The sequence below is a fragment of the Zosterops lateralis genome, assembly GCF_965231275.1.
Source record: "Zosterops lateralis genome assembly, chromosome: 6".
NCBI classification, from domain to species: domain Eukaryota; kingdom Metazoa; phylum Chordata; class Aves; order Passeriformes; family Zosteropidae; genus Zosterops; species Zosterops lateralis.
The window spans coordinates 7,944,716-7,970,921 of record NC_139761.1 but is presented as its reverse complement, the minus strand read 5'-3'; the positions used below and the strand labels follow the sequence as shown (position 1 = coordinate 7,970,921).

Here is a 26,206-nt window from a genome sequence, read left to right as displayed (position 1 = left end):
CAAAGCTTAATGATTTCATAGCAATTTTTCACACAAAAATTTGTCAGCGCATTTGTGACAAAAATCCTGCTTTAACTATAACAAAATCACTACTTGCTTTGGAGAAGACTGGTAAAAACTAAGGTTTACACAGAAAAATAATAAATTTCACAATTCACCTCCAAACTTTAGCTATTCTATTTACACTAGCCAAAATCAACCCCTGCTGGCTTCTATGATGAAGGCTAGTGCTATTCCTAATTAACCTTCCTGCACTAAGAAAGTGATTCTGCACCATCTACGTGTGTCACTGAGCCAAGTGTCACAGCAGCCACACATGTTATTCCATACCAGCTGAAGAGTATGCAAGAAATATTTCCCCCACTAAAAGCTAGGGCTCTCAGCCACTCAGGAACCAGCCCAAGGAACAAAACAGCTTTCAAAACATCATCTTTACTCTCCAGGGAGAATTAGGGGAAGAAAAGAATAGGAAAGGCGAAGATTAGTTTAGCATGACTGGCACAGAAAGCTGTGAAGGCAAGAGCATCTGTGACAGCCTGGAAATAAGAGCTAAAATAAAATGTTAAGACTTAAAAGCTGAAAGGGAATAAAAAATAAAAAACAGTCACAGAGTTGCTACAGAACTTCCTCTAGTTGATTGAACCACCCCAAATACAACACTACTCTCCATAAAACACAATTTGAAATCACATAAAGAAACCTTGTCATTACACAAGATCCCAGACACAAAGTGCTGGAAGAACCAGTCTCTTCAGAGCAAACCAGGGTAATTAACTAGATTTCCAAAAGATGCTTCTAGACACTCTGAACAGACCCCTGGAGTACTCCTGATAAATGGGAACAGTAAATGCATCCTTTTAGCCATTTGGGTGTACCTCAATATTGGTGTGCTTGACAGTTGCTACAGGCTCAGCCCCAGCCTCAGACAACACAGATTCAGAATTTGAGCAGAGATCAGAATCCTTAGTGACCTCAGGAAAACATTTTAGACCAAAATAAACAGGAGTAGAGAAGCAGGAATTAAGATATCACAGGCCTTCTGGAGCCATGCCTATATAGAGGTAAACTGACTGCTAGAAGTGTTTTTAATTTGAACTTTTTCACACTCTCCAAGGAAAAAAGTCTTTGAAGTCTTTTATCAGTAAGCACACAAGACCTTCTCCTGCAGGTTGGTCTCCAACAAGTCCTGGGAAAAGACTTGCAGAAACTCAATACCCTTCCAGAACTCTGTGAAACTGCTTTTCTTCCAGGTAAAGGAAGCCAAACTCATCAATTCTATTCTAATCTGCAACAAAAAACATGGCAAAAGCATCTTGGAGGTGATCCTCAGATCTGCTGGGCAGAGGTCTAGCATCCCATAAAAAGCTTTAGGCATGTGGAAAAGAGGCCACAAAAAAGGACAGCTTGTCCCAGCAGTCTGAGCACAGCAATGCTCTGTTTATACATGACACTGTGACAGAAAAATCAGCACCATAAAGAAGAATAACATGTACACAAGGTAAAATCCACCTGAAAACAGTCTTAAACCACCCTGCCCATCACTTTGCTTTGCTTCAAGTAGTTGATAAGAGCTAATAATGAGCACAGAATACAAAACAGTTATAGAAGAACCATTAGTCATCCCTTCTACAGGCACAGTTCTCTCCTCTGCTAATTTATCCAAGATATCTACATACATTAAACTTTTATGTAGTCTGACTAAAAGTTAACAAATATTTGGGTATCCTTTGATATGGCTGTTACTGTGCCTGTCCCAGTGAGGTTTCTTGAAAGTATATTGGAATATAAAATAGCATTAGCAAGATATTCTTCTACATCATAGAAGAAATTAAGTAACAGAGAAGCCAATTACCAACACTATTTTAAGTGTAACAGCTACCACAACTAGAGCAATAGGATTTGGTATGGAACACTGCAACCGTACAAAAGGAAGAGAGCATCCTAGTAGCCTCCCTGATAACTGTCAAACAAGTATCAATTTGTATTTTGCCTCTCACAAACATGAGAGCCTTGTTAACATCCCTCAGTTACATTTCCCTTTTTGTGAGTTCTAGAGCAAAAGCAGCAGAAAGGAAAATGAAATTAACCCCATGTACATTAACCCTGAAAACACGCTTGAACCTTAAATAACAGCCTTCCATCCTACTCAGGGAGAACACACAGTGTTGATTTTTGAGATTAGAAATTGAAATTAAATCAGAAATTATATACAAGATCAGAGTAGCAATTCCAGTAGATGTTTCTTTGCTAGTATCCAGTTTTAGTGGACAAAAAAAACAAAAAAAACCAAAAACAAAAAAAAAAAAACAAAAAAAAAAAAAAAAAAAAAAAAAAAAAAAAAAAAAAACCAAAACAAAACAAAACCAAAACAAAACAAAACAAAAAAAAAAAAAAACCACACACAAAAAAACACCACCACCCAGAATCCACTGGTATAGATAGAGGATCTTAGGATTAAGTGTCAACACATATTTTGCCCAATATAATAAACGAGCTATATCTTAAGATACTTTCATGACTTCACAGCTAATAAGCTCCAGTCCTCTCTACCACAGCTGGAGCTGGCACTAGGAGCTTCCAGAAACCCACCCAGCTAATCCAATAGCAAAGAACAGAAAAGTATTGATGAAATTAGGGAACAGAGAAAAAAGACTTTTAGATAAAGAGACACGTACACGTGCAGTTCCAGGCAAACAGTGGGGAACCACCTGAACATCACTCTATTAGATTTAAGCAGAAGCTTTCAGCCTTGCTACCACCTTTGAACTGTTTCAGACAAACGTGATATTAACCAAGTATCCTAGTCCTATTCTTTTCCTAAAGTTTTGGAAGAAGTCCAAGATAAATTAAGCCCATTATACACACACTTTCTTGTTGCATTAATGAAAGTATAGCTAGATTGTCTCTTTTGAAGTATATGTAACAACCATGAAGACCCATTAATGGTTAGTGCAAGACTTGTTTTATGCTAATATTTAGAATTCAAAGATGAACTAGTAATTAATACTGCTCTTCCCCTCCCCTCTGCACTCCATGTGGCATGGATATTAGTGTCCTCTGGGCACTTGAAGCCATGCATCATTATAATTTCAACTTGAAGTCAAGAGGGAATTAAACTAACTATGTAATAACATACTTTAATTACTGTTCTAAACACAGAACACCTGCATGCACTCTCTTTTGTATTAGAAATATGCATACTAAGAAGGTAAGCAAATGTATAAAAACCCATATATGCCCCCAAGTTCTATGTATGCAAAGGCCCCAGGAATACAGAGTAGTGTTTTAATCTTAACCCTTTTAAATAACATTAGCTGTTGATAGAACTGCAATCTCTCCCTTTGTCTTTGAAAAAGCAAATGCCCACAAAACCAATTCCAGCTAATGAGCTCTAGATGTCTTGCCTTAGGAAGAGGAGAGGCCCACACTCAACCACTGTCCCTAAGGGAGCAGGGATTGTGGCACTGTTTTTCTAAGTCCAATTCCCTCATCAGTCCTACCCAACTGAGTCATCTTTAGAGCTCCTTGGGCAGCAGCAGCCAGAGCTGCAAGGGGACATGAAATAAAGACTCTACTATAGCCACAGTGATGGCAGTAGCTGATGGATCAAACCCTCATGGAACTCCAAACAAAATCCATTATTTTTCTCCCATGGCTTTGTTTCTGAGCACAGGCATCACCACAGGCCTTTTCAACAATAGCAAACACAAATGTCTCTTTTGTTGCTACATTGAGTCACACAACAGTTTCAGTCAATTTGAACTTCACATTTCCACAAGAGACTTATCAAACAGAGTGCAGACCTGCTCATGGCCAGTAACACAAGAGTCATTAATTCAAAAGAAAGGGACAACACGCCTAAGTTGTCCTTCATTTCAGCCCTCAGCAAAACACCAGCTCAGTTTTCAGTTCTGCACATGCTAAAGAGGCTGGCAGGGAATCAATTAGAAATAAAACACCTTCTTTTAATTCTCTGTAAATCTACAGGAATAAGTTGAGCAGAAAAATAAGAGTCACCACTCTAAGAGGTGGTGAGCAGTTCTTTCATGTAGATCAACACAGGCAAGGAACTTGAATAAAGGATTACACAGGGATTATGCACACAGTTAAATATACATGGTAGAGCCAGAGTTTAGCTGTGAAAAAACTAAGTTCATAAACCCATTCCTGAAACAAATGCTTCAATTGTATTCCAGCAGCAGGACTGAATTTTCTGAACAGCACTTTGTGGCTTCAGTAAACCTTTATCACATGTGCAGCATCAACCACTACATTGGACTTAATTACTATTAAAAATTAATTGCTTACAGTAGCAAAGAAACACAGCATAAAACAGCATGTGTAACCCACCATTCCAAGCTACTTGAAAATATGACAACCAAGACATGATCAATCCCACTGTAACAAAGCAGCATCAGAACCTTCAATATCTCATCATCTCTTTCAGATTCATGTAAATTGGAGGGGATCTGATACAGCTTTATATTATTACAAATCAGACAAAAAGCACAAATGGGCACACCTTTGGAAGGAAAACTTTGTAACAAGGGCAGCAAAGTACATGAAACAGCCTTTGAAATTAAGCACACGCCCTGTAAATTTACACTAAGCATGTAAATTCAGAATGCTTCTCTATTTTTTCCCCCCTTCTCCTCCCACTGACATGGATCTGGAAGCTACGAAAGGGAGATTATGTCAGCAGGTCTTCAAATTTATTTCATTGCTGACCCCTAGTTACTCTTCTGGTGAGCAACAGTGTTATAGCTTTCCTCATAAGGATGAGTATCAATAGAGAACACAACAAAGCCGTGGAAAGTGGGCCAACACTAAAAAAAGGCAGAGTAATTTTGTTAGTCCAAAGCTGGAGCCATAACTCAAAAATATGTCCCAGTGACTACTTTATAGTTTCAGCACTTCGTTTGCCACCGACTCCCTGCTGTTCCAACTTTCTCCAGATTCCTTGGCAAGCTGAAGGTTCACAGAGAACCAAATCTTTACAATCCATCCTAACGGCTTAGGGACAAACAAATGATAGCAAGCTGCCACAAGCCAGGACTATCTTTGCTGTCAGCCAAAGCTTATTTTGTTTACCTTAACATTTGCAGTGATCTGGGAACAGATATGAGCAGCTTGAGAAGCTCTGGTGACACACCAGTTTGTACTTCTGCCTAAGCCCTGTGACAATGAACATTCTGACAAGTCCAGGGCACACAGTGTTAGACAAAGGGAATCTGAATTCTGGAAATTAACCTCTGAAGAATTGCCACCAGCTGGGTTTGGGCAACCACTTTGTACTTCTACTTCTTCCAAAACAAGAGATGTGTGGCTTATAGCTTGGTAGTCTCTCCATAACCCTGAAGTTATCACAGCTGAACAGCAAAGATCAGAAAGCACTGCAGGAGCACTAAATATTTAACAGCCAACACCTTACATGTCTGTGCAAGTCCAAATACTTCATTTTCCCTACTTCCTTCCCTTCCTCACTTTCTGATAGGAGAAAGCACCAGTATGTGTGGATGAATCATGGAAAAATACTCCGTTCTACAAAGGTATCCAACAGCCAAACACAACACTAAAATATTCTTGCCCTCTATATAAACATATGATTTAAACAACAGTCAATAACCAACACAGGGGTGCTATCAGGTCATTGTGGGGTACAAAACACAGTCATTGCTGAGGGGCAGCGCATGGATATTCCTGCCTTTAACAGCCCAAGTAAGCATGGTCTGACTTTTAGATTTTGCTGATTGCATGTAACCAATTACAGTACAAATTCCATATTATGATACAGGGAAAATCATGTCATTCTACCATAAAAGAGTCAGGACTATCAAAATCACCACTATTAAAAAAAAAAAAAAAAAAAAGAGAGAGAGAGAAGGGAGCAGTAACTAAAACTATTAAGCAGTAGCACAGGTTACCAGACCAGTGCTGTTAAAGTTGTCCTCAGCCAGTAGGAAGAACATTAAATAGTACCAAAAATCGTACACCCTAAAAAAATTCTACTTCAGTAGATTAATTGAAGATCAATAATTAAGCTATTTAAATATTTCTCAACTTACTGCTTAAAGCATGTGTCAATCATGTCTTCCAAGTATGAACAAGTTCCCTAATTAGATCTTAAGTTCTCCAGCTGGAATCCAGGACCTATTACATTAAAAGTGTAGATTCTGTCTTAAAGTAGACTGTTGAACTTTGCAAGGCTATAAACAGAATCATACATATTCAGGGGAAAAAAAAGGAAGAAAAAAGGAAAGAACCTTATTTGACGCTTTAGTTAACTGTTAGCTCATACAATAATTCTCTCCAATTTGCATGAAGGGATAAGGACATTTTTCTACCTACCATAGGATACTACATCAGTATTAAGATTCATTAAGAGTCTGAAAATGTAAAATTCATCCAGTTTGAATGTTAAATGCCTAAAGTTATTTAAGATGGTATGTTCACAGTATTAGAAAGTACTGGAGAGACTAGAGACACAGTGGATTATGTGGAACTAGAGGAGGCACTGCAACAATAATTTAAATGCTATAATAATCAAATTGTAACATACTAAACAAAGGCCACCAGAACACATCCTGTTGGGAGCAAGATATATATAATCAGGACTTTCAAGCCCAAAGCAGGATGTAAACAGATTGCAGTTTGTGTACTAATACTCCGGCCTTATCTCAGATTTAAAAAAATAAACTCAACAACAACAAAAAAAACACCAACTCCAGAGAATGAGCACCTGTGCATCTGTCCTAGGGGCATATAATTGGTTACTCAAGGACTATTAGGCTGTTTCTTAGCAACCTCTGCAAGCTCTAATCAAGTAAGACTAAGATTGTCATTTAGCCTTGAAATGCCTTGCCCCTTCTATCTAATGTAGCTTTCTATTGAGGAGCAGTCACTGCAACCACAGATAAAATCCAGGCTCACTGCATGATTCAGCTCAGAGCTCCTGTTATCAGAAGATCCTAATGTTAAATATGCCTTTTCCACTTTATTTAGTATCTGAAACAGTGATAATAAAATAAATATTTAAATTTTTTTCCCTTTATATACAAATTAAAGGCTAGCTACAACTATAAAGAATACCCTTGGGAATGGTTTAACAAATGAGCAGAAGGTATGGCTCAACTCTTAAACAACATTCTATAACTATAAATCATACCCCAAATGCAATTACAAGAAAGAAGGTTAATATCAAAAGCAGTGGTAGAGACATTTCAGGTAAATAGCAAGCATTTCACTCAGAGCTCACTGGTATTAAAATCTTTAGTGATGCTGAAATGCAGCTACTGTGTTGCACACATTGGACTTCTAAAATTGACTATCTTGGAGCAGTCTGGCCATCAGACCAGAAAAGGAAAAAAAAAAAGCAAAAGCACTGGAGTAATCAAAAAATAAACTAATCTGTTCAGTCCTAGTCTAGCATCACTGCTTGTCTGTCATATCAATGGGATCATGACAGACTCTGCTGAAGACAGCACTCAATCATTTATATGGAGTATTTTTTCCTGTACAGTAAGAAAAGGCACCAAAAGACTGGTTATGTCAGGGATGGCCAACCCTCCCTAACTGGAGGTGATCTACGCCAGAGCCACCACACTGTTCTCAGCTCTGTCCCTCCCCTCCTTGAGTGCACAGAGGGAAGAAGCAGCTCCAAGGGAACCCCACCATACCACAGGAGGCAGGTCAGTGGTGTCCCACATGCACAGGCAGGGATGCTCTCAGCTACCCACACTGGTTCATTCCCCAGCCCTGGGAGCAGGGTGGGGTGGTCAGGCTACACCTCCTCCTCCTGTTAGAGCTGAGCAGCTCAAAAGCACTGAATGGACACAGCAAATGACTGCCAGCAGTCACCTCTGACCGGAGATTGACCCATTTTAGACACCCACCATCCAAAGCCAGAGCAGATTTCTAGCAAAAAGCCCATCAAAGGTTTATCACAGCGCAGAGAGGGAGAGACTGGTGGAGTTACTGCCAAGGAACAGCAGCAACTCTCCTTCAGGTAAGCAAATGGATGAGCATTCGGGAGAAGCACTGCCACTATACCCTTATTCCTCACTTCTCAAAGCAGCCTCTCCAAACTGATGCTCTCAAGCTCCTTCCAGATCAGAGGATTACTGCAGCTACAACTGGAGAGGAACAAGGGAAAGCAAATGGGTGTGCTGACAGAAAAGGCAGGGTAACTTTCTAGTCTCTTCAGCAGGTTGAGCAGCTCTGAAACAGAGTAGGCAATGCAAGCAGGACCCACACAGAGTTGACAAAACATTGGGCTTGTTTTCAGAAGAGCAGGGAGGGAAACTTTCTGGCACACACTAACCTAAAGCTCCTGCAGATGACTAAGTATATAATGTGATTATAGCTGCTTTATGAACTTAGGGTAGTTTTTAATGTTCATAGCATGTATTTCAGAGCCAATGCAAAGCAACACCTAAAGGAAAAACAAGCGAAGGAGTCAGACTACACAAAAAAGGATGAATTCCACTCATCTCACCTACACAAAGTGACTTGAAGTCATTACTCAACAGAAGGGCCAGACAGCCACTGGCCCACAGGGGACAAGACAAAAGTAGTTTTCAAGGTTAAAAACAAAATCATGATTTACCTTACACATCTGTCTCAAATCTCATACAATAAAAGCTTTGTGGCAAAAATACATACTAACAAACATACTAAAAATTTACTACATCATTTTTGGCATTTTTTAAATCCAGAAAATGTAGTTGTTACACATCATTATTTGTTTTAAAAAAGCTAAATTTTTTGCAGCTTTTGTGCTAAAAAACAATGAACCCCAACAGTGCTCAAGCCAGCTGCATTTGCATGAGAAATATACGCAGTAGCCTTAAACACAGAAAGCAGCTTCTGCCACACAAAGCTCCTCAATATCTACACTAACCCTTGAACCTCACAGGATCACTCAAGCCACCTAAAATGCAGAGGGAATGCAGCCTAATTAGGCCAAATATCACAAGTCTGATATACCAATTACAATATCACAAGTCTGATATAAAACAAACCAATTACAATATCACAAGTCTGATATAAAACAAACCAATTACAATATCACAAGTCTGATATAAAACAAATCAATTACAATTTCAGCTATGTTCAAGATAAACCTGATTGTTTAAAGATTAAAGCTACAAGTGGTCATGTCTCCAGCAAACCCTTGCTCTGCAGACTTTTTTTTATTGAGAAAACAGCATTTGGAATATCTTTTAAACAGCCCAGAGACAGTGCTACAAAGCCTCTACTGCACTGCAGTGCATCAAACATGCTCTGCTTCTACCTCACATCCTCTCGTGTAATCCTGACTACTTTAATACCAATTCCATTTTCAGTCAAAGATTTAATGCCCACACCAGCTGTGTGGCTAGGAGTGTAGCATTTCACAGATAGGCTGGCTGGAGCACCTTCTGGAATAAAGATTAGAAAGCTGACAAGAGGTGTGCAAGCACATTGTCAGTGGCTGGGAGGTGAGGGAATTCATCTGCAAGTTTTGACTTCAGCCTCAGTGTTTCCAATAAATAAGCACATGTTTATTTAAGGAAACTTTCAAGGAGTATAAATAGAAGTGTTCTTTACTATCTGACCATCTCTGTGACATTCAAAAAACCCCCAGAACTTCGAGGTATAAAGTTTAAGTAGGTAGCAGAATACTGTCCTTTGAGGCATATTTGTTTCAAAGACATAAGAAATTCTAGATTTAATGACACAAATGCATGAAAGATTAAGAATGCAAAGAGCACTTCTGCTTAAAATTAGAAGATAGATTTCCTATAGTTACATGAAACTTAAGTCTTTAGACTTTCTATTCTGGGCAAGCTGCAAATAGTTGCTGGCACACACAGCATGCCAATAATAAATCCCTTTTTCAAAGAGTGGTTCTGAAGTGGTCACCATTAAGGCCTTGATTCTTTTTTAGAGGTGACACCTGCAGCTGCTATTGAAATCAACTGGAGTTGTCACTTCCCAGCATTGCTGAAGTCACTCTCTAAAACATCATCCCGTTATCTTCTTTTAGGGAAGAGCAAAACAAAACCTGAAAACTACCCTTTGCATTTGTGTCACTTGAGACCAAACAGACATAATTTTTGTAATACACCACTTCCTCAACCTTTTGTTTCTGATCAAAAAGGCTTAGAGGCAAATACAGTACTGAGCAGGTGAAAGCATGTAAATTCCATGATCTACCTCCCCAAAAGTGAGGAAACATGGATCTATATTTTCTGATTCACAATGTATTAGTCCATGATTTGTAACAAGCAGGGGAAGGCTTTATGAGCACAGGGACTGCAGGTGTTTTGGCAAAATAAGAAATATTTTGGCATAGCAGTTCCACAGGAGTCCCAGAGTCTGCTGACAAGCCCACCAGGCAGAGACAGTAAGCATGCACTTAAATTCGGGGAGGGAATGTCAAGTAGGGCCAGCAAAGCCTTCCACTTGGGGAAAAAAGGCTACTGCTAAATAAGACATTAAACATTTATGGAGATCATCAATATACAGTTATCAATTAGATTTTTTCCCCCCATGCTGATTTCCTGTGCTAACAAGGTGAAATATGCATGTACATTATAGCCCATCACTACCAGGTGAATTTTACATTTTGGCATAAGGTTGCACTCTCACTTCTTATTCCCTGCCCTCAGGTCTTGCTTGGAACTGTGCTTTTGCAAGCATTTTCCTTAAGAAGGAGTTTCAAAGGAACAAAGAACAACTAATTACAGGTAAAGCTTGCTGTGTGTCTCCCCAGTGTTTCATTTGTCAAATTGTAATCTTTTTCATAAGAAAAAAGCATATCTACTGTTCCTCTAGTAGAGCCATGCACAAGTTCCTTTTCCAGTGCTAAACGGCCTAACTTTAACCTGCCTAATTTAAGCATATCTGTCCCAATGGGTTGTCATCCAAGATGACAGGATGCATGTTTACTCTATCAGGGAGCAGAGAGTAATCTAATCCAGGATATTTTCATTACAAAGCCTGAAGATCCTCATCAGAGAGCAGTGATGGCTGTGTGGAGACAGGAGGTAGACCAACTGTGGATCTACCAGCCAAACAAAAATAGACAAGAGCACTTCCTACAGCCAGGCTATCTAGTTCCCTAGAGGCACCAGGGATCCCAGATAATGAGCTTGAAGGCTAGATGTCTTCCAAGGCCCTAACCACCTTCACCTCCCAAATTAAAAGGACAGGGAGAGCTTGATGCAGGATCCTACAGTAAACCAGGCAACATGTGAAAGTGCCAGGCAGAATGCTGTACCCATTAAGCAATAAAAGCTGCAAGGTCAAGTATTACCCGCTCAGGTTTTGGCAGGGGAGGGGACAAGTTGCTTTCTAAGAAATCTAACATTTACTGTTGCAGCCAAGCTATCCTCTCAACAGCTTTATGTATTTGTAAAGTTCACAGTCCTATGTATATTTTAGATGAAGACTGAACCTCTCCAGGCATTTGGATGAGACCCACACATGGACTTCATACAGATGAAACTCACACACAGCCTGGACATTAAAATCACAGGCATTTTTTATCTACCTGAGAGTTAACATTACTTCGAGTTAGAGAGAAATGCTACAATCACACTCTAAATAGGAAAAGCCAAAAAACTAAAACTAAAACAGTGCCTAAAAATCAATTAGTTGCCTAATCCTAGTGGGAAAGGCACCCTTTATCCAAGAAACTTCCAAGGGCTGCCTGAACCTCTACCACATCTCCTTCAGACTGGTTACTAAGCACTAAGGAAAAAGAGAGGTGAAAATGCTTGTTTCTGCTGCTTATCTCCAAGACTCTGAAAGCTGAAGTTCACCTGGGGAGTTGAGAGTATACACCACCCATGGGTGCACTGTCAGTCACAGCAGGACCTCAAAAACAGAGGGGATGAGAGGAGCTAATGATGCATACTGTAATACATGATTTCAACATCCACAACTAGTCAGAACAATTCCTCTATATGACTAATTAACTGAAGTAATGGATGCCATACCAATATTTACAGTACAGGAAAAACTCTGAATTCCCTGAGGGAAAGAACAGGGTGGGGGGAAAAACCACACACAACTCCATTTCATGCCATCTTGCAAAGGAGTACAATAAATGGTTCCACATAACCCATCCTGCAGAACGACTAACTTTAAAACACCATCTTCAGAAGCAACCTCCAATTAACCCCAAATCTAAAATTCTGCCAATGGCTATCTGCTAATGATAAATATTGTTGTGCCAGGTATTTGTGAAGCTTCAACGTCTGAACAAAAAGCTTTGTGCAAGGGGAAAAAAAAAAATGCTCAAGACTAACAAGCCTGAACTGTAACAGATCAGAATCAATTCCAAAGCTACTTGAATTCTTCTGTCTTCTTTGTTTTAAAGTTGCACATAAAATTTAATTGTATCATTTGTTTGTTAACAATCTCAAACAGGCATTAAGCTTCAAGTTTTACAGCAGGAGGCAAAGAAAAAAATGTGAGGTAGGTGGGTGAAGAAGACAGCTGTATTGTTCTAGCTGTTCCTCAGCCTCTCCCACTGCCAGATTTCTGTGGATGATGTATCCCAAGGTAGCAATTTTAAGAACTTTCTGGCACTATCCCAAGCTCCCTCTTGCAAATCAGAGATCAGACTAATGATATCAAAAAAAAAAAAAAAAAAAAAAGGACAGGAAATAGGAATAAGCTGGATAACTGACACTGTTTCAAACACTGGAAGTCACTGAACTCCGGTACTGCAGCTCTACAGAAGAGATAGCTGTTCAAACTGAAAAAAATTCTCATAAAATTAAAAGAGAAAATCAGTAAAACAAATCACTTTTCAAGAAATTACTTGCTTCAGAGCTACTGCCAGCTTGGGACATTGTAGTATCACATAGACTTCAAGCAACTCCCCCCCCTCCTCCCAGCAGTTTATTCATTACTGCATCAGTCTCTAAGTGAGGGAGTTATCATTCAGATGAGACTCACCAAGAAGTCTGCATATACTCGTGTTGATTTTCATCAGTGTGGAGCTTAAAAATTCAAGCTAGAACTACTGAAAATAAATCCTTTGCTCACTGCCAACACCAAAGCAAATTTGTTTCATAAGAGGACACAATTTCCAATGCTCTTTACTCTTGCTCCTTCTCATCTTATTAAAGAAACAGTAACTGTTGCACAGCAAAAATAAAACTCATATGAAAAGACTATGCCCATATTGTTGTTTCTCATTTGCAAACCTAAATACAGAAAGAATACTATTTAAGAATAGTTTTGAAATTATTCCAGGGAGTTGAAACATAACCCAGGAACTCAATCTACTCAAAAAACTCCTTGTGATAAACCAGCACTACAATTAAGCCTCTCCTTGCAAAGCCTGCGCAGCTTTTACACAGCTCTGACAAAGATGCCATGTTCCCCATCAACAGACTGAGCATACAAAGTTCAAGATCTAACTACAATACAATACAATAATACAGGAGGGACTTTTTTCCATAGGTGCATCCACAGACTGTTGTAAGGAAAACTACTCCACAGCTTATTTTTAGAACGCAGGGTGGGCTGGGAGAGCATTCAGTAAACCATCCAAAAATCAGCTAACCACCCACTAGACTGCAGTGGTACTGTTCAAATAAATTACAGCCCGCTTTGCAACAGCTGCAGGAAAAAATGGTGGAAAAAAGAAATACCCTGAGTACTTAAATTCTTTTAAAATGCTGGAGGCAATGGTACAAGAAACGTCAGCAGACAGGGCACTGTGGGCTGGAGACACTGTGTTAATTTACCTGCAAGAGGCAGGTCAAACAGGCCTTACTTAGGACTGGGTGAGCACAGAACAACAATATCCGGCAGCTGCAAGGTAAGAATGTGCTTATTCCAACAGAGAAAAATTCAAAGAAGGCTGGGCTTAGGGACCTGCAGTACAAGGATTATCAAACTCTCCTTGTGTTTCAAGTAGCAATACTAGAAACTGGCAAAATAAAAGCATGAGTTAAGTTACCTTTACTTCCTCATGCAGATAACACACAAAGTTTGAGGTGCTAACGTTACTGAAATCTCCTGCTGAAGAGTTTATGATTTCATCAAGTCTGTATTAAATGGCCAATAAAGAGGAGAAAGAATCTTAATTTTCACTTTGATCTTATAACTTAAGAACACAGTTCAAAATACTCTGGGCTTATGGTATCGACTACACTCATTAAGAGGAACATTTCCAAGTTCAAGAGGGCACAGGACCAACAAAGGCCATGAAAACACCCCAACCTGGCAACCAGAACTTAAGTGCCTCTGCATAGAAAAAATTATCAGTTGTACCTTTTTTATTTTTAAACATTTAACTGCAGCAAACTCAGTCAGTCCTTAAAATTTGCAGACCATGAGCATCAGGTTGGAGAGTCCCTGGTAGCACAGAAAGTGAAATAATTTATGTAGACTGGCTTCCTTCAGTTTGAAAGACAAATGAAGCATTTTTGTCCCTAAGCATTTTTAGCAGGCGTTCTCCAAATAACCAAAATCCCACGAGCGACGGACTGAGAGGTCAGCGAGGGCCATTTCGTCTGTTAGTCACCAGGTGCCAAAGGCAACCCGCAGGTACCGATACCCATCTCCCCGCCGGGCTGGGGCACTGCACCACCCCCAATCCTCAGCGCCTCGCAACTTGCCAGCTTCCACCCCGTGGCCCACTTGGAAGGGCTGAGGGCAACAGCTGTGAAACTCCCTGCAGGATCCTACCTGCCTGCAGCCGGGCAGGGAGCCCAGCCTCGCCTCCCTCCCTCCCAGCGCCGGGCACTCTCCACACCCAGCACCCCAAAGGCAGAAGGATTCTCTAAAACAAGGACTAGCATTAGCCTGCAGCCCCACTGATGCTCCATCCCTGGAAGCGTTCAAAGCCTGACTGGACAGAGCTGGGATAGAAAGCATCCCTACAAACGGCAGCGGCGTTAGAACCAGACGGTGTCTCTAAGGCCCCTCCAACCCGCACATTCCGTGTGCGGCGCACAGGGCGGCGGGGGCTGAGGGGACAGTGCGCTGCGGGGGCGACACACCGGAGGGCGGGGCCCGGCCCGGCGGGGTCCGGCACACACGGATTACACACAGACCCGCCGGCGGAGCCGGTGCCGGGGTCGGGGCGGGAGGGGCGGGGCCGTGGCGGGCGGTGCCGATGCCGCGGGCCCGGCCCAGGTGTGTCGGCCCCGCCCCCGCGCAGGTGTGGGGACCCCCCCGGCGCGCGCCCGGCCCCGCCCCCGCCCCGGCACGCGCCCCGGCCCTGCAGCGCCCCCTGGCGGGGACAGCCCCGCGCCCACCGCGGCCGCGCCGTCGGGCTCCGCTCTGCGCGGGCGGGGACCGGGGGTGGCTCTCCCCCCGTTATTGTGATTTTCCTGCTTACACAGCCCCCGCTACAGCTCTTTCTTTCCCCACAGCCGCTTACCCCCGCAGCACCCACCGCCCGCCGTACCCCGCCCAAGGCAGCGCCCAAGGCAGCGCCCCAGCAGCGGGCCCCGCTCAATAGCGCGGGAGCGGGAGCGGCACCGACGGGAGCGGGCGAGGGAGGAACGCCACACACACACAAAAAAAAAAAAAAAAAAAAAAAAAAAAAAAAAATAAGGGTGATAACGAGAGCGCGATTAAAAACCTACCGGCCACGCGAACTGGAAGGGAATAACAATCCTGCCCGTCTCGGGGGTTCTGCCTTGGTGCGAGTATTTGTTGCTGTTCAAATAGAAAATATTTCCACCGAGAACGGGGGTAGATCCGAATCCGTAGTTGCAGGGTCCCACCGGGGTGATCTTGGCCTGATATTCCTTGAGGCAGACTTTCACGTAAGTGTCGCACTCGTCCCGGGAGCAGTCCAGGTTCTCGGGGCTTTTCATGCCATCGCAGCATTCCCCATTGAACAACTCGCCGTTTACATTCCGCACCGAGTTAAGCTGCAGCTCGAAATAGCCCGTGGACCGGGACACCTAAAAATAAAAAAACCCAAGGGGAGAGAGCCTCGTTACTACCGCGGGCGGGGGCAGCGCGGGGCTGCGGCTCCGCACGGCAACTTCGGCCGGCTGCGGGATCAACCCCGCCACGGCAATATACATATACATATATATATAGGCGGAGAGCATTAGGGACGCAAATATCAATAGGAAAGGAACAAGGTGCCAAGGGAGCAGGCAGAAGGAGGCAGGGAGAAGAGCGCAGCCCCGCGCCCCGGCCGTACCTGCAGGCAGGAGGCGAGGAGGAGCAGCGCCAGGCCGAGCGCGGCGGCGCGGGGGGCCCGGCTCGGGCGGCCGGAGCCCCGCATTCCTCCTGCTCCCGCTGCTGCCACCGCTCCGCGCCGCCTCAGAGGAGCCCGCCGAGCCCACCGGCCACGCACCGGCGGCCGCTCGCGGCATGGGCGGCGGGGGAGCCGCAGGGCATGGGCTGCCGGCGGGGCCGCCCGGAGCGCTCCTCCGCCGCCGCTCCCCTCCCGCGGGCTCCGCTCGCCCTCTGTGCGCCTCGGCTCCGCGGACACCCAACAAGTAGGTGCCGGAGTGACAGCTTCATTACCCATTCGCCGCCGCGGCCGCCGCCTTCATATTAATGAGGGGGACGGCCCGGCCCCGCGGCCGGCGGGTGGGGCCAGCGCCGCTCCCGCCGCGGCTCTTAAAGGGCGGCGGGCGGATCTCGCTCCGCCCTGCCCTGACCGCAGCGGGGGGTGAGAGATGCGGGACACTGTGCGGGATGCGCACCCGCCTGTCGGTGCGTGTGGGATGCAGGAACAGCCGCGGGATGCGCACGGCCCTGGAGGAGGAGGAGGGTGTAGGGTGGGTGCATCTCTGCCTGTGAGGAGGCAGGCGGTGTGTGCGCCCACGATCGTGTGGAACTGCCCAAGGAGCGTGCAGACAAGCATGGAAAGGCACATACAGCCAGGGAATGCTTGGAGTACCCCAATAATGCAGCAACTGGCGCTGCTGTGTAGGAGTGCTGGGGGGGAATCACCTACAGCTGTGCAGGGGCGCTCAGGGTGGGACCGCTGAGAGCTCTAAAGGAGTGCTTGAGCAAAGATCACCTGCAGCTGTGGAGGAGTGCTGGGAGGGATCACCTACAGCTGTGGAGAAATACTCAGGGGGATCACCTACAGCTGTGCAGGAACACTGTGCCCGCAGTCACGGATGATAGCCCTGGTTGGCTGTGCCTGCAGTTATGTTAGGTGTATGGTGTATACAGATGTAGCCATGGAGGAGAGCAGAGCATGGGATCACTCACTCTACTGAAAAAACATGCCTCATGTGTGTAGCCACAGCTGTGAAGGAGTGAGTGGGGTGGACACACCCGTGGATCCAGAGGAACACTGAGGCTAGGGACATCCACAGAGAGCACCCACAGCTGTGTATAGAACCACATATGGCTGTGGAATAGTGCACGGGGTGTGCACACCCACGCCCGTGTGGAGGCACAAAGGGTGTGTGAACCCACAGCCCCGCAGGAGCTCACACGGGAGGGCTGCTGGAGTGACATGTGCGGCACACACAACAGATGGCCAAGTGGTGGATCATGTCCTCCTCCAGTGGTGGCTCAAGCAAATATGAGGGGTAACTGCGCGGAGATTTCTCCCTTAGTTTAAGCACCCTGTGATTTTGATCCTCGCTGACAACTATGAAAGCTGTACACGCAGACAACTGCATGCTGGGGATACAGTATCAAAGCCCAGATCTGCATTTAGGACCCAAGTTTTCCTACTGTTTCTCTCCCTCCCCCCTCTCCCCATTTAACTCTTTCGTGCTGATCATCCACCGGAGTGGACAATCGGAGAACAAACAGCTCGGAAATCAAAGGGCTGTCAAGTTCTCCTGCGCAGAAAAGCTTTCAGAGAGCCTCCCCCTGCCTTTTGAGCGCCCCGCTGCCCCCGTCCCTCCAGCAGCCAGCCGGCACGCTGCTCCTCTGCTATTCATGGCCAGCGTGCAGCTGCAGCTACTCTCCTAGGCTGACACAGCAGCAGCTGCTATATGTGTGCCAGCTGGCTAGCCGCTCTCCAAAATCCTCTTGTCCGCCCCGCTCCCCTTGCTTTCCTGCTTCCCCACCTACAGACCTGCTTCTCCTTCCCCACCACGTCTCCCACTTGCCACAATCTGCTCCAGTTTCCTCTCTTCCCCACTGTCCTGAGCCTACCCCTCTGCTGTCCTGGTTCACCTTACTTGCTCTCCAGGAAGCATCCCTTACTTTCCCTCTCATCCCTCTGGAGCTAAAACAGGAGCTCTCTGAAGTGGAGAGGTGAATATTGCCTTTAATTATTTTATGTGTCCTCTCTTTGAAAGTGTGCCTCCCAAGATAACTGCATTCAAGCATTTTTTTGGTTAAGATAACCTCTAGGATAACCACCTTTAGAAGGCAGCAGAGGGAAAGTGGGGAAGGCTGGGGGAGGGTTGTTATGGTGGGTTGAGGTCTCATATTAAAGTTGCTACATTTTGTTAATCAGAAACTCAACTAAGCCCATGCTCTTTGCCCAGCTGAGCTGCTCACTGGCTTCCAAATGGACAGGCAAATGCTTTTTAGTTTTTTTTTTTAATTACTCTTTCTGGTGGCTGAAGGGAAGGAGTTTCTTAGACTAGCTTGCTGCCTAAAGATTATTTTGTAGTGGATGGCAGCCAAAATATTTTGCAAGACAGGTATTTTGTTTGCATCTATCATGATAAACAAACACAAAACCTCACAATCTACCTTCAGCACTGTGCGGTCAATATGCCTGTGGAGGAAGACATATATTTCTATCACTGAGCTAAGCAAATGCAATACAGAAGAAAGATGATCCAGTAGTTACAGCATATGCTCAGTCTCTACAGAGCCAAGCTCGGTTACCTGCTGTATCACAGAATTTCTTTGTTACCTTGAGCACACTGTGTGCTCTTTTTTTGCTTTGGTTTTGCCTTTGTAAATATTCCACAGTACTCAGAAACTCTGGTGCCATTTTAAAATGCCTTTTCTCACTGTAACCTGACTTCACAGGAGCAGAGAGGGAAGGTGCAGCTATTTCCGGCCATTCTCTCTGCTTGGGGAAATTTTCATTTTATTCTTCTTCGTGCTGCAGCCCCATTTTCAGCCTGAACTCCTTAGTTCTCTTGCTGTGGTTATTATTTTTTGAGTGCTGTGGAATTTCACTCTGTTCTCCTGTGGGTATGGAAAGCTGTTTCATCACAGTTACACACAGATAGTGATGGTTTTCAGGAAACGCAGCAAGGTTATTTCTTAGCAAATGAACTTTGAGCTTTTAAAAAAGCCTAGTGGCCAGAACTGGATGTTAAGAGGAGACATCCCTCGCAGCTTGGACAATGTGCATCAGATGACCCATGAGTGACCAGCCCTGAAAAAGGGCAGTCCAGCCTCTGGCACTGTCCCTCCCTTCCCACCAGGGCTGCCTCCTTCTAGCTTTTGGAGAGGGATGAAGTTAGGTGAGATGAGAAGCAAAATGCCCTGTGCAGCCTTTGGGTGCTTTGGTCACTTCCAACAGGCCACTAAACTCCTGCATCCAGGAGTGCAGGGCAGGATTTCCCCTTTTCCTTCAGCATTTCCTGGGCTGTGGGCCCCTGCTGCAGGACAGCTCTCAGGACTGGGCTTCCCCAGCCCAGAGCAAGCGTGCCGGAGGCGGCTGGCTCCATAACTCATTCCCAATCAGCTGCACGCTCCCAGGCCTGCTCTGAGGCCCCGGCTGCCAAGTGTAAGCAAGTGTCTCCTCTTACAGCCACACCTGCAGCCCAGCCTGCTGTCACCCAACCCGCCGCCTCCCTCGGCCATCCTGCATCTGGCTGCACGCTGTGCCAGCAGCCATCCTTTTTCCAGTGGGTGAGGCCAAGACCTTTCCTTCTCCTCTGTGAGGTCATTGTCCCCTCACCTTCCCCAGAGATGGGTCCCTGTGCCTTTGTATTGGGTCATGGGGCTGTCCATGCAGTGCCATGCATGCAGACACCTGCCTGCTGCTCGGGAGGAGTTGATATAAATTTCCCTATCCTGAGCACAAGCTTTGAGGTGCTGTTCTTTTGCCCCCTCCTCACCAAAACAATGGCTGCCAAGATCCAGATTAAAAAAAACCATAAATATTCTCCCATTGCTGCTCCCTTGCTTCCTCCTGCTGCTGCTCCTTCTCTTCTCTGGCAACGCCTGATGATAGTAACAAGTGGGAACCAGGGGCTGTGCATGACAGAGGGGTGAAAATAAGGCTGAGAAAACTCACGGTCAACTTTAACTGGAGTTTGAGCGTGCAGCCAGCAGTTACTCATCCTGCACAGGGGACAGGACTGGAGAACATTGGTCCCTCTGGCAGGGGAGGGATGTACTCACCACCAGCCCCAGGCAGGGTGGAGTGCCGGCATCCTGCACCTCCTCATTCCCAGCCCTCTGGGCCAGGATTTGAGCTTTTGTGCTCTAGACATGCACTTGTGCTAAGGTTATGCCTGCATGCAAATCCTTTGGAAGTATGCTTATTAAATCATTTGCATAAAATATCCCTGGAGGATCTCAGCAGCTAGGAAGTGGTAGGGTTTTTCCATGTGCCTTAGAGGTAGAGGAATGTCATTTATCTGTATGCATATGGGCATACATCTCACTTACCCAGGCCAAAATGTGTCCACTTGGGAAAGTTAAAGGCAAGAAGATCACTTTGGATGCTATCCATCTGAAAATTGGCAGGGTAGGAGTTAATCCTCCCTTTGTGGCCAGAAAGGCTACAGCTGCCTGTCCTTGAGAACAAGACATTGCAGGACAGAACCAGCTGTGAAGAATTAATTTCTCTCCTTCTTTCTCCATGTGAAGCCTTGTGGGCCAGGGTTAAGGATATGGATGGGGATACTGCTCAGGGACAGAGGTAGAGGGTAACCAGCAGAGAATTTTCCTTCTTTTCTTTGTGTGACTTGACTGGAGCAAGATATTTTGAGTTTTGTTCTGGGCTTGGCAGGGTAAGACACATCTTGTCCCTTGGCTTTGACTGAAGAGTCCTGTTGGGTTTGTATGGCTCGTGTAATGTCATTTATAAGGGTGTACCTGCATGTGCTTGTTCTTCATGGAGGCATAAACTGCCAATATGTTGATTTAAAATATCATAAACAGACCTAAACTGCAAAGATGTTGATTTAAAATATCATCCAGTATAAGACCTGAGAGTGGTTTCTCTTAATTAGGATAGAGCTGATGGTACAGCCCAAGAGAAGACCAGGTGGAGAAGGCATAAGGTAGTGCTTATACTTGTCTTCCTTCCTGACTCTTACTAGGAAAGTAAAGTTATGCCTGATGGAAGTTGTGCCAGAAAGGGAGCTGAGATCTTGGCAGCACCCTTTTCTATTTCAGTGGTTGCCCAGCTCTGATCTGGCACTGGTCTCCATGGACTTTAGAGCAGAAAAGAGGTGGTTTCCTATCATTTTAACTTTGCAGCCTGGTGTGCTTTCTGCTTTGGGGGCCTGGTCTCCTGCCAGCAGAAGCATATGCTGAGTCTGGCCCAAGAAGACAGTTAGACACAGTTTGTGCAGCTGGGTACAAAAGGCCAGCAACATTGATATAGTGAAGGAGAACCACTGAACACAGCCTTCCAGAGTTACTCCCAACTCATCACCACCTGTGTGTGAGCCCTGCTTAAAACAGGAACACCTGGGGTGAGGGTGGAGGTGTTAACTGGTCACTTGGGGAAGCAAAATTAGAAAACCAGCTCAGCTCAATTCTGAGAAACAATCCCCTCTCTGAAAAGTGAAGTTCTTGCTCTCCTAGTGGTCTATCCTCTCTATGGGCTTTTCAGAAAACAGCCCATCAGAGAAGCCTTTTCAAAACTGGCTGAACCATGCTGTGTCTGCTACCCACACCCAGCCTTTGCTTCTCATGTTCATTGCAGTCATCCTCAAAGAAACAACTGCCCATGGCTTTCCTGGTGCATGAATCACAGAGAGCAAGGTCAGAAGGGATATCCAGAGATGGTCTAGTTTATCCCATTCTACAAAGAAGGAAAAACGGTGCCTGCTTCTTGCATAACAGGTGATTAGAAAACGTCTTCAGCTAGAAATTTCTTAGCTATAATAATGTGTTCTAATGGTTACCATCAGAAAATGCATGCTGCTGTATCACTACCTTTTGATCCTGCTTCTTGACCTTGTTGCAATAGATGTGGAGCTCAGCAAATTCCCTTCCTCTCTGCTGCTACCCTCTATGTATTTGAAGACTAGTTTTGTGCCTGTCCCTGGTGTCTCTTTCCTACAATTGAAAAAAAAAAAAAAAAAAATTGGGGTCTTACATGGTTGTTGGCCATATTTTCTAGCCCCTTCATCATCTGTGTGGTCCTACTTTAGTTTCTCTGCCCTGGTTCCTCAATTAACTTAAAACCCAGTGCCCCAGACTGGACACAGAGTTCCAGTGAGATCTTTGCAGCACTGGATGAGATGAGAGGAACACATCACAGACCAGGCAGAAATCACTCCTGGCTGCATACACCACTATGATGTTTGCTTAAATAATTTTTACCTTCACTTTTTTTCTTGCCACAGCATAGTATTGTTGACTTCATTAAGCATCTTTTTAGTTTTGGAGCTTTAAGAAAAATATCTAAGTAATCTAACAAATTTGTGTTAGCCATTACTCAATTCCTTGTTATTTTACAGATGTTTAAAGAACGCTTCTTTATTCTAATTCTCTCTGGAAATTCCAATGGTGTTGGCTTGTGCCATATTCTTAAGCTGCTCCCTTTCCCAAAAAGGAGTGATGTCTCACTTGTGCAATATTCTGACACCTTGTTGGTTCTCTGTGGCATCCCAGAGAGCTGTTAACAGCCTTGAGATTGCTTTAACAAGCAGTCTAAACACTTTATATGTAATCAAGGCAAGTATTCTTTACTTATTCTTTCTTCCTTTTAGACTGACATCTTTTCCTGTCATTTATGGCACCAACTGTGCAAACCATTTGGGTACAAGTGGTCTTTTTACTGAAAGCTGTGGTGAAGAAGGCAGGTGCTTTTCTTTCCCGATGGATAGTTCTTCTGATAGATGGCCTTTATGTCCCTGATTATGTATTTTATGTCTTGATGTGCTCTTGAACCTGTTGGTTGTATTTCTTTTTTCATCTTGATTTTTCTTGTGTGGTCTCTACGTTTTTCAGCCTATACATTTACATTCCCATGCCAGTGAATCTCTTCCATTTTCTGAATGTACCGTTTCCTTCATTACAGGTCAATGAAGTGGTCACGTTTTAAGAAAATAGTTTGTTTCTTACAAAAGCTCTTTTCCCTGTTCTGCTGGGATTGTTTGAATTGATGCCCTTACCATTGTTTCTTTAAGGTGCTGCAAACTTTCCTGAATTCTCTTTTCTCTGAGACTTTTTATCAGTACTGTGAGGTTTTTGAAATATGGTTTCTGGAAGTCCATTGTATTTATTTTGCTGTTTTCCTTTTTTCCTTTCCTATGGCTTGTGAACTATGTTGTTTCATGGTCATTTTCACCCAAGCTGCATTCCTCTTGCATGATATAAGTGGTTACTCTCTTTGGTCAAACTTAGTTCTCATTTTGATTATGTATCAAGATTTTAATCTCTTTTTATTTATTCCTTATGCTGTTTGTATGATTCCATCAGGTGATCCCTTATCCTCTTCAGCAACTCTCCAATGATTTTCTAATGAGTAATGGTATTTCCCCTCATTTATAATGGCTTTACCCAAATACTTGATGCTTGTATTTACCTGCTCACTTCTGAAATCAGTCCTTGTGGATCCTGCTTTCATTAATTCAGCAGGTCAGGGCACAGAGATGCTCTTCCTGTCTTCCACTGAATGCTAGCTAGCTCTGGTCACCAGATCTTTTTCTTGGAACATCCATCCAGGTTCAAGCAAGCCAAAACCACCTGCACAGCCATGCATTCATTTCCAGGAATAGAGTTATAAGTAGCTGATGCCACTCGTGACCAAAATAGCTAGTGCTTTATTCATGGAAGGAATTTTCCTTTCCTCCTTTAATCCATGAATTAGCCTGACCAATGCTAAGAAAACCAGTCTGGATATGCTGAGTCTAGACAACTGCCAACACATCAGATCTCTGATTCCCATGGAAAGATCATAGGAAATTACCCAAGATGCAGTTAGCAGTTTCTCTTATTGAAACCTAATTGAGATTTAGACTAAGCCACTGGCATCTTTGATGATCTGCTCTGAGACCAGGGAGGTCTGACATCCCTCTCCTGTGTCTGGGAACACTTGTCAGAGCAGAAGCTCTTGCTGACCAGAAGGTGCTGTTTTCCAGCTAAGAGGTGGTAGCAGAATTCAGGAAAATGCAATAAAATGTTTGTGTCTGTGGAAAGGACATATTCAGTGAGTAGGGAGGAAAGCAGGAATCTGTCTATGCAATAAATTGCTATGATGTGATGTATTGTGGTGTATTTACATAGATAAAATGGTAATTTTCTCTTCATGCAAAGGCATTCCTTTCTCCACATTAGCCATGTGGCTGGGCTTGACCAGCTCACACCTTGCTAAACTTAAATGTGAGTAAGATGGAGAGTATGGGAGATGAGGGAATAAAAAATATCAGTTATTTAAAATTATGATTCCATCTTCTTTGAGAGCATCCTACTCACTGTCAGTAGAGCAGGGTTCATGCACTCCTCACTGATACTAGGCTCTTTCACAGCAGCTGATAATGTTATTTCTGATGACCTGGAAAACCTACCCAGCACTGGAGGAGGAACTACCTTTTGTCAGCATCCTCTGTCATGTAGAGACAGCTGTAAGACAATTTGTGGTAGGTAGAGCAGTGAGACCTAAGGAAGTGCAGACCTGTACCTGCCACTGCTGAACATGACCTGGTGTCAAAAAGAGAAATGTTACAGGGATGGTCACTGGGATGTCCCAGTGTGAGCATCCCACCAGCCCAGAGAGGCTCAAGAGAGGCTCTCCCAGGGCAAAGATCTGTTAGTGCACTTACACAGTGACACTGATTTAAAGGAAAACAAACAAACAAACAAAAAAACCCCACCAAAACAAAAACAAAAAACCCCAACCAATAACTACAATTTTCTTATAGATATTTTTTCCAGTTACTAATGAATTCATTTGAATTGCTCTTCAATGTGCAATTTGATCTGATGACATGATCAGGCAATCCTCTGTTTCTCTCGCTGACACCTCCAGTCATTTATGTTTTGCAAAATAAAAAAGTTTTCTTTTTGGGCTTCTCTATGGCTGAGATTGTCAGAGAAGTGATTGTCTATATCATAGCTCTTAAACTAAAATACTTGTGCCCCTGTCTCCATTAACACTTGGATCTCAGTCATTTCCCTTCAGTCAGTGTCTTCCAGCACTTTCCATAAGAAGGTGATGTGCAGGAACAGACCTCAAGCTTGCAGAAGACAGCTCAATTCATTTGAGATGAGTGGCTGGGGGACAGGACCATTCCATCCACTGGGATGGATCAGATTGACATTCACAATTCATCTATTTATCCCCCAGTTAACCATTCAAATAAAAAAATTTATCACTCCTAGTTAAAAGCACACATAAATGGAGCTTCCTCTTCTGAACAGGAAACTTTGCTCCAAAACAGAATTCCTTCTTCCTGAAGCCAGGCAAAATAACCAAGAGGGGCGAGAGATGATTCATCTACCAGCACTCTCCATCAAAAACTGTAGCTAAAACAAGATTACTAAGAAGAAGAGTGCTATTAAAGGAGGAAACTGCTGCTGTAATTTTGTTAAGGAACACGAGATTATTTAAAAGCCTTTTAAAAAGTGTGTTTGTTCCGGGAGAGGGAGGATTTTAGAGGAAGGGAGAAAGATTATTAGTCTTTCTTGCCTATAAAATTCATGCTGCTTCCCTTGCCCTAGCCAGAGATTTCAGGAACCATTGCAAGTCATTACTCCAGCCCTAATGAACAGGTGACAACCTGCACTTTAGCTTTGCAGAGGCTGAAAGCATAGGAAAAAAAGGTTGTGGGCTGTAGAGGATTTGGTGCACTGTACTGCACATAATTACAGGTTAAGATTTTATTTCCAGGAGTATTTGCTCCGGGTGGTGACGATCCCTAGAATACTCACACAGCAGCAGTCTCATTGTGTTCAGGGTTGCTTTATAAAACTCTCAGAGCCATGAAAAGTGAACTGCAGAGCCTGTGCCTCGCTTCCCTCACTGATAACCAGGTTTACACCTGCTAAGCACACAGAGCAGTGATGAAGCAAGGAGTGGAACAGGCTGCCACCACTTCCAGCAGCCTCTGCTGTGTTGTTCACAGCAAACTGCACAGCACACACATGGCAGTGTAGTGAC

General features: G+C 44.0%; 1 protein-coding gene across 1 annotated transcript in view; it reads right to left on the bottom strand.

Annotated features, from left to right (window-relative positions):
• Window positions 1–16,504, bottom strand: part of JAG2 (jagged canonical Notch ligand 2) — a gene marked incomplete at its 5' end in the record, with an annotated part of 68,154 nt that extends 51,650 nt beyond the window's left edge. Inside the window, 2 exons of the mRNA XM_083863593.1 lie at window positions 15,600–15,923; window positions 16,172–16,504. Of these exons, the coding sequence (XP_083719719.1) occupies window positions 15,600–15,923; window positions 16,172–16,504 (657 nt within the window). The remainder of the gene's footprint in view (window positions 1–15,599; window positions 15,924–16,171) is intronic.
• Window positions 16,505–26,206: the final 9,702 nt, after the last annotated feature.